Genomic DNA, 14,403 nt, shown 5'->3' with positions numbered 1-14,403 from the left:
ATAATTAGGCTTAGATGAAGTCATGAGGGCAGGGTTGCCACGATGGGACTAGTACCCTTATAAGAAGAAACCAGAGAGTGTGCTCTCTCTCTCTCCTTCTGCCATATGAGGATACAGCAAGCAGGCAGCTGTCTGCAAATCAGAAAGAAGGTCCTTACCAGATGCTGAATCTGGTGGGACCTTGACCTTGGACTCCCCAGCTTCCAGAACTGTGAGAAATAAATGTTTGTTGTTTAGTCTACATCATCTATGGTTATTTTATTATAGCACCCCAAAATGACTAAGAAAACGTCTAACAAATAGACGTGGTCTACTGTGGTTTTACTGGTGAATTCTACCAAACATTTAAAGAATTAGCACCAATACTTCTGAAACTCTTCCAAAAAAATAGAAAAGAAGAGAATGCTTCCAAATTCATTCTATGAAACCAGTATTACCCTAATATCAAAGCCAGATAAATACATCACAGAAAACTACAGACCAATATTCTTTATGAATAGAAATGTAAGAATCCTCAATAAAATGCTAGCAAATTGAATTAAGCTGCATATAAAAAAACTATGCAGGGGCGCCTGGGTGGCTCAGTTGGTTGGGAAACTGCCTTCGGCTCAGGTCATGACCCTGGAGTCCCAGGATCGAGTCCCACATCGGGCTCCCTGCTCAGCGGGGAGTCTGCTTCTCCCTCTGACCCTCCCCCTCTCATGCTCTCTCTCTACCTCATTCTCTCTCTCAAATAAATAAATGAAATTTAAAAAATAAATAAATAATAAATAAATAAATAAACTATGCACCATGACCAAGTGGGATGTATCCCAGGAATGTAAGGCTGGTTCAACATAGGAAAATCCATGAATGAAATATATCATATTAATAGAACAAAGAGAAAAGGGCATCTATGAAAATTAATAGTGAAAGCTTTCTCCTCTAAGACAAGGAACAAGACAAGGATGTCTGCTCTTGCCACTTCTCTTAAACATCATACTGGAAGTTCTAGTCAAGGCAACTGGGCAAGAAAAAGAAGTAAAAGTCATCCAAACTGGAAAGGAAAAAAGCAAAAACTATCTCTGTTCACAGATAATATGATCTTGTATATAGAAAACTCTAAAGAATCCACTAAAAATTATTAGACCTAATAAATGAGTTCAGCAAAGTTGCAGGATACAAAAATCAATGTTCAAAAATCAATTGTATTTCTATATACTGGTAATGAACAATCCCAAAATGAAATTTAAAACAAGATTCTTAACTTTACCTAACAAGGTGAGAGATTTGTATACCAAAAAATATAAAACACTGTTGAAAGAAATTAAAGACTTAAATAAATGGAAAGACATCCTGTGTTCATGGATTGTAAGCCTTAATGTTGTTAAGATGGCAATATTCCCCAAAGTTACTGCAGATCCAATGCAATCCCTATCAAAATCCCAATGGCCTTCTCTTGCAGAAATGGACAAGCTGATCCTAAAATTTATATGGTGTTGCAAAGGACTCAGAATGGCCAAAATTATCTTGAAAAATAAGAAAATTGGAAGACTCACATTTCCTGTTTTCAAAACTTACTACAATGTTACAGAATCAAACCAGTATGGTACTAGCAAAGGCTAGACATATATCAATGAAATTGAATTGGGAAGCTAGAGATAAACCCATGTATCTAAGGTCAATTGATTTTCAACAAATGTGCAAGACTATTCAGTGGGGAAAGAATAGTCTTTTCAACAAATGGTGCTGGGACAATTGGGTATCAACATGTAAAAGGAGGAACTTGGACCCCTACCTTATACCATATAAAAACTATAAATGGATCAAGGACATAAATATAAGAGCTAAAACTATGAAACTCTTAAAAGGAAATATAGGTATAAAATTTTGTGATTTTGTATTAGGTAACCATTTCTTTTCTTTTTTTTTTTTTTAAATTGGAATATGAATATATTTCTTGATTAGGATGCTCACAAGAAATGACACACTAGCGCTGTCCTTCTGATGTGATAAATACACACATCTGACCCACATCGTGGCAGGAAACAGGAGTCAGGGCTCTCAGAGCTGGTACCAAGTGTCCACTGAAGACATCTCCATTCCTCGATTCCAACATCTCTGCTGTAGCTTCCAGTCAGGTCTTTGTGACTTGCCCAGACTTCTTCGTTCCAGCATCAGCTGACCCTCTTTTTTTCTAGCCACTGTGGACTCCTTCAAGACCTAGGTCAGCTGCCTCATGTCTAACTGGCCCAGGCAGCCTCTGGAATTCTGCAGCACATCTCTTTGGTATGCTGCTGCCCCGCCACCCTCGGGGCATGGCTGGGAGTTGGGGGAGAGGGGGAATAACATCACATGACCAAAGCAGACAGCAGGGGTGTACTGGCAAATGACCCTTGGACATACACCTAACAACCTCACAGAATACATGCTTTCTCCCCAAATGATACATAACCCCCTAGAGGGCAAACACATATGGAATGATTCTGTACTCCAGGCACAAGGGATACAAAGTGAATGGTGTTTACATCCATCAGGTCCTACACACAACAGGGAGTTCGCGCCTGAATGTTGGAACCACATCTCTATCCTGGCTCTTCCCTGCCTTTGAATGGTGTCACCACTCTGTTTCCGCCTGTTTTCGGCATTAGTTCATTTTTCAAAAGAGAGGATAGGACGGCAGAGAGAGTAGAATGGGAGCTTGGGGTGGGAGGTTAATATGTGGCTAACAACCTATACAACAAAACAAAAATAATACAAAAATGCAAAACCCAGATTTAGTACTAGAATCTAATGAGAAGGTAGCTGGAGAAACTACATGACGACACAGACAATATGATACACAACCCCAGGGGGAGGATTCGGGGGGACGGGCAGAGGCCACTGGTTTAGACTAAGAGCCTTTCAATGGACTGCTGAATAGACTGGATCTGCTGCTTCAGCTGTGAGCCTTCTTTGATGGTGACAGAACAGGCGATGACAGGCCTGGAAACCCCGCAGGCCCGCCCGAGGGCCTGCTTGGAGCGCACAAACACGTAGGGCACATTCTTATCCTCACATAGCAGTGGAAGGTGCAGGATGATCTCCAGGGGCTCAGCGTCTGCAGCCATCACGATGAACTCAGAGATGCCTCTGTTGAGGGTTTTGGTGGCTTCATTGGCTCCTTTCCGAAGCTGCTTGTAGTTACATGACTGCTGAACAAGGTCCAGTAGTTTCTTGGTGAGGTGGGCGTCTGCGAGGGGGTAGGCCTTTGGATTTACGTCAGCTTCAGTCATATTTGCGATTCCGCGGTCCCGCCACCCCGCAGAGCGCAGGCGACGTCAGAACGGGAGCGCGCGCGCCTCAGGAAAGTCGCGCCGGAGACTCTTTTTTTTTTTTTTAAGGATTTTATTTATTTGTTCATCAGAGAGAGAGAGAGTACAAGCAGGGAGAGCGGCAGGCAGAGGAAGAAGCAGGCTCCTCGATGAGCAAGAAGCCTGATGTGGGACTTGATCCCAGAACTGTGGGATCATGACCTGAGCCGAAGGCAGATGCTTAACCGACTGAGCCACCCAGACGTCCCTAGGTAACCATTTCTTTTTTCTTTTTTTTTTTTTTAAAGATTTTATTTATTCATTTGACAGAGAGAGACACAGAGAGAGAGGGAACACAAGCAGGGGGAGTGGGAGAGGGAGAAGCAGGCTTTCTGCCGAGCAGGGAGCCCGATGCGGGGCTCGATCCCAGGACCCTGGGATCATGACCTGAGCCAAAGGCAGACGCTTAACGACTGAGCCACCCAGGCACCCCCTAGGTAACCATTTCTTAAATAGAACATCAAAAGCACAAATATCAAGAAAAAAGCAAATAAATTAGACTTCATCAAAATTAAAAACTTGTGCATCAAAGGAAACCACCAAGAAAGTGAAAATACAACCCACAGAATGGGAGACCATATTTGCAAATGATAGTAACATATAAATAATTTTTACAGTTCAAAAACAAAAAGATAACCCAGTTTTAAAATGGGCAAAGGACTTGAATAGACATTTCCCTAAAAAAGATATACAAATGACCAATAAACACATGAGAAGAAACTCAACATCATTAGTAATTACAGAAATGTAAATCAAAACCACAGTTAAGATACCACTTCACAGCTACCAATGGGATTAGGATTCAAAAAAAGGGGGGGGGGAGGACGGGGAATGACAATTGTTGGTGAAAATGTGGAGGAACGGGAATCCTCATACATTGCTAGTGGCAAAGTAAGATGGTGTAACCACTATGGGAAACAATTTGGCAGCTCCTCAAAAAGCGAAAGATAGAATGATGGGGTGCCTGGGTGGCTCAGTTGGTTAAGCGACTGCCTTCGGCTCAGGTCATGATCCTGGAGTCCCAGGATCGAGTCCCACATCGGGCTCCCTGCTCAGCGGGGGGTCTGCTTCCCCCTCTGCCCTCTTCCCTCTCGTGCTCTCTGTCTCTCATTCTCTCTCTCTCAAATAAATAAGTAAAATCTTTAAAAAAAAAAAAGAATGATCATATGATCCATGAATTCCACTCTTCCACATATATCCAAGAGAATTAAATGTCTATACTCAATGAAAACCTTGTACATGAATTGAATGTTCATCATAACATTTTTCATAATAGCTCCAAACTGGAAACAACTCAAATGTCCATCAACTGAAGAATGGATAAAATATGTGCCATATCCATACAATAGAATATTGTTCAGCCATAAGAAGGAATGTAGTATGGACACCTGCTACAACGAGGATGAACCGTGAAAATATTATGCGAAGTGAAAGCAGCCATAAAAGGCCACATAGTTTGTGATTCCATTTATATTGAATGCCCAGAATAGGCAAATCTATAGGGACAGAAAGTAAGTTAGTGGTTGCCAGAGGTAGGTGGGAGGGAAGAATGGGGAGCGACTGCTTAACGGTAAGGGGTTTTCTTTTTGGCCTGATGAAAATGCCCTGGAGGGCGCCTGGGTGGCTCAGATGGTTAAGAGTCTGCCTTCAGCTCAGGTCATGATCCCAGGGTCCTGGGATCGAGTCCCGCATCGGGCTCCTTGCTCCGCGGGAAGCCTGCTTCTCCCTCTCCCACTCCCCAGCTTGTGTTCCCTCTCTCGCTGTCTCTCTGTCAAATAAATAAATAAAATCTTAAAAAAAAAGAAAATGCCCTGGAAGTAGACGGTGGTGATGGTTAGACAACTTTGTAAATGTACTAAAACTACTCAGCTGTGCTCTCTGAAACGTTAAAATAGTAAATTTTATGTTACCTGAATTTTACCTCAATAAAAAAATTTTAAAGCAAAGGATAATTCTTTGAAAAAAAATTTTAAATAAATATTTATTTTTTGAAGATATATACAAAAGTATTTAAAGATGAAACAATATCATAGTCTAGGATTTGCTTTAAAATACTCCAGGATTGTGTGTGTGAGGGAGGAGGATGGAATAAGGGAGACAATTCATCATGAGTAGCTAGATGATGGGGACATGAGTTTGTTACACTGTTCTTTTTCTATATTTGTTTGAAAATTTCCAGGTACATGTAAAAATCCAATGTGCAAGATAACATTGTTAAATTGTATAATTATTTCCTGTCTATTGACATATAGTAAAAGTTAATCATGTGTTTTAAGACTTCAATAAATTCAGTTTTTGAAAAAGTTTTAGAATACTCGTCAATTCTACTCCTATAAATACCCAAAAGAAATTAAAGTATATGTCTACACAGAGTATATGTGTACCCAGATGTTCACAGCAGCTTTATTTATAAAGCCAAAAACTGGAAACAACCCAAATGTCCAAATGTAAATGTCCACCAACAAGCGAACGGACAAACTGCACTTGTGTTGTATGGAATACTATTTAGTAATAAAATAGATGAACTTAAGAGTACCTGCAACAGGGCGCCTGGGTGGCTCAGATGGTTAAGCGTCTGCCTTCAGCTCAGGTCATGATCCCACGGTCCTGGGATCGAGTCCCGCATCGGGCTCCCTGCTCTGCGGGGAGCCTGCTTCTCCCTCTCCCACTCCCCCTGCTTGTGTTCCCTCTCTCGCGGTGTCTCTGTCAAATAAATAAATAAAATCTTTAAAAAAAAAAAAAGAGTACCTGCAACAACATGGGTGATTCCTGCAAACACTGAGTGAATGAAGTCCTACATAAAAGACTACATGCTGTAAAATTCCACTTACATGATATTCTAGAACTTGCAAAATATATGGTTTTAGAAGTCCGGAGAGTGATTTCCTTTGTAGGGGGCCAAGCAGAAGGGAGCAGGCAGACGTCTCTAGGAAGAGCTGGAAATGTTCCGTTTCTCCAGTCAGGTGCTGGACACGGGTGTGTTCACTTTGTGAAAATCTACCAACCTACATACTATGACATCTTTCCCATCTAAACAGGCATAAATGCCCTATACCGTTAAGCCTGCCATGCCGTGTATCTCAGCACCCACGCCCTGGCATTCCCCCGGGCTCTGGAAGGCACCTTCCAGACAACTGCTGTTCTGACATTTGGCGACGCCCAGTCCCAAAAGCCTCTCCCTACAGTGCACCTTCTGGTGCGTCTGCAGGTGGACTCTCTGACTGAACCCCTTCCCACACACGGCACAGCGATAGGGCTTCTCCCCTGTGTGCACCCTCTGGTGGCTCCTGAGGGCTGAACAGTGCCTGAAGTCCCTCTCACAAGCCCCACACCTGTAGGGCTGCTCTCCCGTGTGGACCCTCTGGTGGATGCCCAGGTCCTTGCTCCGGCCGACCTGCTTCCGTCAGGCCTCACGCCGAATGGTCTCTCCCCAGTATGGACGCACTGGCGCAGGCAGAGGCTGGCTCTCTGGCTGAAACCCCAGCCACATGTGTCACACACGTAGCCCTTGTCTCCTGCACGGTCCTGCCGGTGTCGCGCCAGCGTAGAGCGCAGAGTGAAGCCCCGGCCACACACCTCGCAAGCATGGGGCTTCCTTCCTACGTGGACGTTCTGGTGGGTCTGCAGGGCTGCCCTGCGGCTGAAGTCCTTGTCGCAGTCTTGGCACCTGAAGGGCCTCTCGCCCGTGTGGACGCGCCGGTGGATGGACAGGTTGGAGCTGCAGCTGAAGTCCTTCCCACATTCCTCACACGTGGTCCTTCCTGTGCCTTCTCAGAGTGGATCCTGAGTTGGAGACTCTGGAACTCTCCATGCACTGGTAGGCCTTTTCTCTGGGAAGGAGCCTGGGAAAGTTAAGGTCTGCTGTCCTTACCCTGAAGGCTCTTCCACGCCCAGCGTATGGAGAGGGCTTCTCTCCTGTATGGGTTTGCTGGTGAAGTAGAAGGTTTCTGAGCTGTCTGAAGTCTTGGCCACACTGGGGACAGCTGTAGGGTTTTTCTCTTGGAGATGTTTGCCAAGGGAGAATCCCATCATTCTCATCCCTGACACCTGGGACAAAAAAATTAGATGATGAAGCGAGCAGGGGTTTTGTCCAAGGCTGCATGGTGCACACTCTGGACACACTCTCAGGCAGCGCCGGTAAGGCTGAAAAGCTTCGCAAAGTAGAGAAGTGTTGGGCTGCTGGTCTTTGTCCTCTTGACCTTGGGTTTTTCATTTTTGCTTCAGGGGTAAAGGGAACATATGGAGAACCCTTTCCTTAGTGAGGAAATGAAGTGTTACTAAAACACTTGATTAAACTCTGTGAACTACAAATGTGTTAGTGTTGTTAAAGCATAATTATCAAAAAGTTAAAAAGATAACTTTTATAAATATGAAGTGAACAGGGGCACCTAGCTGGCGACTCTTGATCTCAGGGTTGTGAATTCAAGCCATGTGTTGGGGGTAGAGCTTACTTCATTCACACACACACACACACCCCCCCCCAAATATGGAGTGAACATCTGTCAAAAATTTTAATGAGGAACCAATAAGATGGTAAGGCTGGTTCTTAAGCATGTATGGAGCCTGAGCATTTAATGCTTTTATAAAAAAAGGTATTTGTCTCCAATCAAAAAAATATTTAAATATTTTCAATTAAATGAAAAGCATAAAAAGTCAAACAAGATGTATTTTTAAAATTGCTACCCATCCCTTCATGGATTCGTGGGTTACTGATGGCATTTACTCCTGGCTGACTGGTTCTCACCTGAATAGGAGCTTCTTGGCATTTCTTCCTCCATCCATACACCATCTTCTTGTTCAAAATAGAAAATCATTTCTGGTTTGGACAGCAGATGCCCTGCTTGAGGGGAAAGACATGTGGATTAGGGCCCTGCAATGTGACTAAGGACCCTCACACAAGTCAAATCTAGGCCTTGGTATCCGTGAAGATCCTCTGAAGACTGAGAAAGGTGAATAAACCTATTATACATTAATATCACATTTTGCATTTACTTATACACTTACAAATAAGTATATATATTCCCTAAACAAGGAAAGTTCCAGGAATTCTTGGGAACTTCAGTGAAGAGACCCATTTGCAATATAAAACAGGAATAATGCTCAATGGGTTGAATAGGCAGTGATGAGGCCAAGGAAGTGCAGCCCCAAGTATGATTTGAAGAAACTTGTCAAAAATGCAGACTCCATCCCAAATCCACTGAATCAGTAGCGCTGGTGATAGAAGCCAGGGTTGTAGGTTTTTTGGATAACCTCGTATTTTATAGAAAAGTAGCAAGAGTAACACCAAGAACACCCATAGAACCCTGACCCATATTCACCAGTTGTTATTGTTTGGCCCGTTTACTTTATTACTTTCTCTCTCTCTCCACACACACAATTCTTTTCTAAAACAATCTGAGAGAAAGTTATAGGCCCCATGGCTCTCTAGGACCCAATTCTTAGTAGGTATTTCCTAAGAACAAGGACATTCTCTCCCATAACAGCAGCACAGTCATCAAAATCAGGGGACTTAACATTGACACAGTATTTTACGTAATCCAGTTAATTTGCAAAAGACGCCAATATGTCCCTTTTGGCACTCCTCCTGGACATTTTTTAACATTGCATTTAGTTGTAATGTGTCTTTAATCTTCTTTAAGTTGGACAGGAACTGGCATTTCTAATGATCAGGTATTTTTCTGCACTCTCAAATCTGATACCCTCTGCTATAAGGGATCTGGAATATGTGGGTGCCCAAATGCTAATCCCCTCGGGATTTAATCCATTTGGTTGAACCCACTGTGAGAGCAGATGGGTTCGGGAAGATGCTGTGCTCACCCAAGGAGATGAGATTCTCATAGTTCTCCAACATCACTTCTCCGTACAGGTGACTCTGAGAAGCGTCCAGATGTTCCCACTCCTCTTGGGCAAAGTCCACAGCCACATCCTTGAATGTCACCAGCTGTTAAAATGACAGACATAGTCACACACAGACATACCCATTCCCACAGAGTAATGCAGTTGACAAGTACAGTGAATCTTGATGGTTTCTAGGGTCCTGATTTTGGCAAACATCCATGCACCTGCTTCCATTATACTTTGTAGAAGATGGAAAAGACATATGATATGAGACACATTTAAAGCTCTCCAGCCCTTAAAGTTTCTTTGATGGGAAGACTCAAACTTCAACCAGAGTACACCCAAAGCTACACAATTCCAGAGGTGCTGCCCACACCACATTGTATGAATCAGGAGAATAAGCTTGAGATTCAAAGTCCATAGTTTACATTAGAGTTCACTCTTGATTTTGTACATTCTATGGGTTTGGACAAATGTATAATGATATATATCCATTATTATGGTATCATACAGAGTATTTTCACTGCCCTAAAAATCCTCTGCACTCTTCCTACTCACCACTTCCTGTCAACCCTGGTAACCACTGAGCTTTTTACTGTCCTTATAGGCTTTGATGTACCTTCCACATGACAGTGACAAGCTGGCTTAAGAGGTCTGCCTCTTCCTCTCCAACCCCCAAAGAGAAACTTTACAGTGGAAAAAACTGGGAGACCCTACATTAATTTTTTTAAAGATTTTATTTTATTTTATTTATAGAGAGAGAGAGGGAGGGAGTGCAAGCAGGAAGAGGGGCAGAGGGAGAGGGAGAGAGAGAATCCCAAGGAGACTCTGCACCAAGCATGGAGCCTGACACAGGCTCGATCCCAGGACCCTGAGACCATGACATGAGCCAAAATCAAGAGTTGAAAACTTAACTGACTGCCACCCAAGCACCCCAACCCTACATTAATTTAAGTCACCGAAGTTAGTATCACTAGAAATGAAACAAATCAATATTATGTGCTATCTGATATGACACACTGAGGACAAGTCACTTCTGCATCATTCCTGCCAAAAGTGTAAAACCTAAATCTAATCATGAAGGACTATCAAATAAATCTTAACTGAGGAACATTCTACAGAACAGCTGAGCCTGCACTCATCAAAAATCATGATCAAGAAAGACAGAGAGGGGCGCCTGGGTGGCTCAGCCGTTAAGCGTCTGTCTTCAGCTCAGGTCATGATCCCGGAGTTCTGGGATCGAGCCCCTCATTGGGCTCCCTGCTCGGTGGGAAGCCTGCCTCTCCCTCTCCCACTCCCACTGCTTGTATTCCCTCTCTCGCTGTGTCTCTCTCTGTCAAATAAATAAATAAAATCTTTAAAAAAATAAAAAGAAAGTGTTCCAGATTAAAGAAGACTAAAGAGAGGAAACAAAGGGAAAAAGGCCATAAAGAAAGTAATTAAGACAATTGGCAAATTTTAATTATGGGTTAGAGATCAGACAATAGTATTGTATCACAGTTAAATTTTCTAAATTATACTATGGTCATTTAAGGGGCTGTTCTTGCTTATAGAAGATGCGTGCCAAGGTAATTAGAGGTAAAAGACATGATCATGTCCACAATTTAGCCTCAAATGATTCAGAAAATGATAAATACACAGAGATGCAATGATAGAGTAACTGTGACAAAAAGCTGGCAATTGATGAATATGAGTAAAGGCAATATTGGTGTTCTTTGTACTATTATTGCAATTCTTCTGTAAATTTGATATCATTTAAATTTTAAAATCCATTGCAGTAAAAAACAAAACCAAACAAAAACCATTTTAACAAGGCCTACAAAGCCCGCAAGAAAGGACAGTACTTCTCAATGTACACGGTAGACACTGGGGCTTGTGGAAGAGATACTGGACCATTTGTGACCTAAAATAATGGAAGTAGGGGCAAAGGTTAAGGTGTGCCAGGGCTCTGATATGGTGGTGGGGTTGGGGGAGTGCATTGAGGAGGGAAAGTGGGCTCTCCTCTGGAGTATCCTAAAGCTGTGCCATGTTTCATGTTTGTCTTAGAGTCCTGGTGGTCTCCGCAAGGCAGTGAACAAACATGTCACCTAACCGGGGACAGGGATTACTGCACGAAAGAGGTTAAATCCCACTCACTGGGGGTCTTGCTGCCAGGAACCTGGGGGCCATTTTCTCCTCTCACTGGGGGTCTTGCTGCCAGGAACCTGGGGGCCATTTTCTCCTCTCTTCACAGATCACTCAGGGCCAGCAGATTCCAAAGAGGGCAGAATAGGGAGCTGGGAGAAATGAGGATTGAGTCACATGCCAGAAATCCTCATACCCAGTCTGTGCAGATCCACCCTCACCTAAAAGGAAAATAAAAGCATCAATAGAAAATCCAGAAATAAATCCACAATTATATGGCCAATTAATCTTCAATGAAGCAGGAAAGACTATCCAATGGGAAAAGGACAGTCTTTTCAACAAATGGTGTTGGGAAAACTGGACAGCGACATGCAAAAGAATGAAACTGGACCACTTCCTTACACCATACACAAAAATAAATTCAAAATGGATTAAAGATCTAAACGGAGACCCGAAACGATAAAAATCCTAGAAGAGAACATAAGCAGTAACTTCTTTGGCGTCGACCATAGCAACTTCTTTCTAGATATGTCTCCTCAGGCAAGGAAACAAAAGTAAAAATAAACTATTGGGACTATATCAAAATAAAAAGCTTCTGCACAGCAAAGGAAACAATCAACAAAACCAAAAGACACCTATGGAATGGGAGAAGATATTTGTAAATAACATATCCAATAAAGGGTTAGTATCCAAAATATATAAAGAACTTATAAAACTCAACACCCAAAACACAGATAATCCAGGGCACCTGGGTGGCTCAGTTGGTTAAGCGACTGCCTTCGGCTCAGGTCATGGTCCCGGAGTCCTGGGATCGAGTCCCACATCGGGCTCCCGGCTTGGCGGGGAGCCTGCTTCTCCCTCTGACCCTCTTCCCTCTCATGCTGTTTCTCTCTCTCTCTCTCAAATAAATAAATAAATAAAATTTTAAAAACAAAACAGAACACAAATAATCCAATTAACAAATGGGCAGAAGACATGAACAGATATTTCTCCAAAGAAGACATACAGATGGCCAACAGACACATGAAAAGATGCTCAACATCACTCATCATCAGGGAAATGCAAATCAACAGTACAATGAGATATCACCTCACACTTGTCAGAATGGCTAAAATCAACAACACAACAAACAACAAGTGTTGGTGAGGATGTAGAGATAAAGGAACCCTCTTGCACTGCTGGTGGGAATGTAAACTGGTGTAGCCACTGCGGAAAACAGTATGGAGGTTCCTCAAAAAGTTAAAAATAGAACTACCTTGCGATCCAGCAGTTACACTACTGGGTATTTATGCAAAGACTACAAGAACACTCATTCAAAGAGATACAGGCACCGTGATGTTTCTAGCAGCACTGTTTACAATAGGCAAGATATGGAAGCAGCCCAAGTGTCCATCAGTTGATGAATGGATGAAGAAGAGGCAGTATATATATACAATGGAATATTATTCAGCCATAAAAAGAATGAAATCTTGCCATTTGCAACGACATAGATGGAACTACAGAGTACAATGCTAAGCAAAATAAATCAGAGAAAGATAAATACTATATGCTTTCACTCATGTAGAAATAAGAAACAAAACAAAAAAGCAAAGGGAAAACAATAAGAGAGAGAGAGAGAAATCAAGAAACCAACTCAATTATAGAGAAGAAACTGATGGTTACCTGAGGGAAGGGGGGTGGGGGAAGGATTAAATCGGTGATGGGCATTAACGAGTGCACCTGTAATGAGCACAAGGTGATATATGGAAGTATTAATCACTATATTGTACACCTGAAACTAATATAACACTGTATGTTAACTAACTGGAATTAAAATAAAAACTTAAAAAGAAAAGCGTCAAGAACCAAAGTCCACCTGCAAGACCGTGAAGAATGGAGAACTCGCATATCCTTCAATCTCTGCACTCAGAGGGGCTTTGCTTAATATAGCCAGTCTGTGACTCAGGGGTGGCCTGGGATACCAAATTCACAACTGGGGCACCTCCACCTTTAACATCTGGGGCCATAACTTCCACTGGGACAACAAAGTGAAAACAACACCCCTCTAGCCTTTCTGGCCAAGAGTATGGAGAATTCTCTGTTGAAGATATCTGGGCAGGGGCATCCACTTACTAACTCCTCCCTCATCGCCCAAACCCGAGAATGCACAGATCTAGCCACTCCCACAAACACCTAAGAACATGCAGCCCTAGACGGTCCCCCCAAACCCCTGTACCCTACCTCACTGTCCTCTCTCCACCAACCTGGGGTTCCCATGGCCCAGCTGCCCCCCCAAACCAAAATGCCCGGGCGAGATTTATCCAAGGGACCCCTGGCTTCTGCCCACCCTCCCCCCAACCCAAGGATGCATCACAGTTCACCAACCAGGGAACACACAGTCGCAGCCATCCGCGCATCTCAATAGAACCAAGAACCCCCCATGTCGCCCCCCAGACCCTGCGAGCCCCGAACGTTCGGTTTTCCCTGGTCCCCCTTCGCACGACCCTGGTACTCTCCGCTATTCCCGCCGCCCTCAGCCCGTAAGACTGGCGGACTCACCTCTCCCGGCGTCCACCTGGGAGGTCTTGGGCACGGAGGCCGCCACGAGACCTTCATGGGCCGCGTCCCCGAGGACCGCCCAGCCCACCCGCGCTTCCGACCGAGAAAGCCCAGCAGCTGGCTCCCCGGCGCGAGGGCCTGGCGGCTGGACCACAACTCCCAGAAGCCCCCGCGCAGGCCGGGCGCGCTCGGTACCCCTCCCGGAGGCGAGACCCGCGTAGGTGAACGCAGAGTCTAAGCCGTGGTGGTCCCGCTCGTGGGGGCTGGACCCACCCGCACAAAGACAGACACGTGCCTCCGCGGTCTACAATCAGATGTAAAAAATGCCTGTAATTAGTCTGTTCGCACTTAGCTGTATTTAAGCTTATATCTTTTATGTGAATATTTACGTCATCTTTTTTTTTTAAGATTTGTATTAATTTATTTATTTGAAAGAGGGAGAATGATAGAGCACCAGAGGGGGGAGAGTCAGAGGGAGCAGCAGACTCCCTGCTCAGCAGGGAGCCCGATGTCGCACTCAATTCTGGGACTCGATCCTGGGACTCGATCCTGGGACTCGATCCTGGGACTC

General features: G+C 43.8%; 3 protein-coding genes across 4 annotated transcripts in view; all 3 read right to left on the bottom strand.

Annotated features, from left to right (window-relative positions):
* LOC110590213 (zinc finger protein 383) overlaps nt 1-14,403 on the bottom strand; it is a 79,187-nt gene that overhangs the window by 47,640 nt on the left and 17,144 nt on the right. The window contains exon 5 of the mRNA XM_021700969.2: nt 6,523-6,616. Within this exon, the coding sequence (XP_021556644.2) occupies nt 6,523-6,616 (94 nt within the window). The remainder of the gene's footprint in view (nt 1-6,522; nt 6,617-14,403) is intronic.
* Nucleotides 1,924-3,315, bottom strand: LOC110590152 (NHP2-like protein 1). Its single transcript, XM_021700891.1, has one exon. The coding sequence runs from the start codon at nt 3,252-3,254 to the stop codon at nt 2,868-2,870; it is 387 nt and encodes a 128-aa protein (XP_021556566.1). The 5' UTR covers nt 3,255-3,315; the 3' UTR covers nt 1,924-2,867.
* Nucleotides 7,969-13,929, bottom strand: LOC110590214 (putative protein ZNF720). 2 transcript variants are annotated; one of them, XM_021700970.2, is made up of 4 exons: nt 13,833-13,929; nt 11,353-11,515; nt 9,150-9,273; nt 7,969-8,169 (listed from the first exon to the last, which is right to left on the bottom strand). In XM_021700970.2, the coding sequence occupies exons 2-4, from the start codon at nt 11,383-11,385 to the stop codon at nt 8,039-8,041; spliced, it is 288 nt and encodes a 95-aa protein (XP_021556645.2). In that variant the 5' UTR covers nt 11,386-11,515; nt 13,833-13,929; the 3' UTR covers nt 7,969-8,038. The 2 variants fall into 2 exon arrangements, 1 of the variants encoding a protein (XP_021556645.2); XR_006541429.1 differs by lacking the exons at nt 7,969-8,169; nt 11,353-11,515 and having other exon boundaries at nt 9,155-9,273; nt 13,833-13,861.

This window comes from Neomonachus schauinslandi, chromosome 16, assembly GCF_002201575.2.
Source record: "Neomonachus schauinslandi chromosome 16, ASM220157v2, whole genome shotgun sequence".
Lineage (NCBI taxonomy): Eukaryota > Metazoa > Chordata > Mammalia > Carnivora > Phocidae > Neomonachus > Neomonachus schauinslandi.
This window is presented reverse-complemented; position numbering and strand designations above follow the sequence as displayed.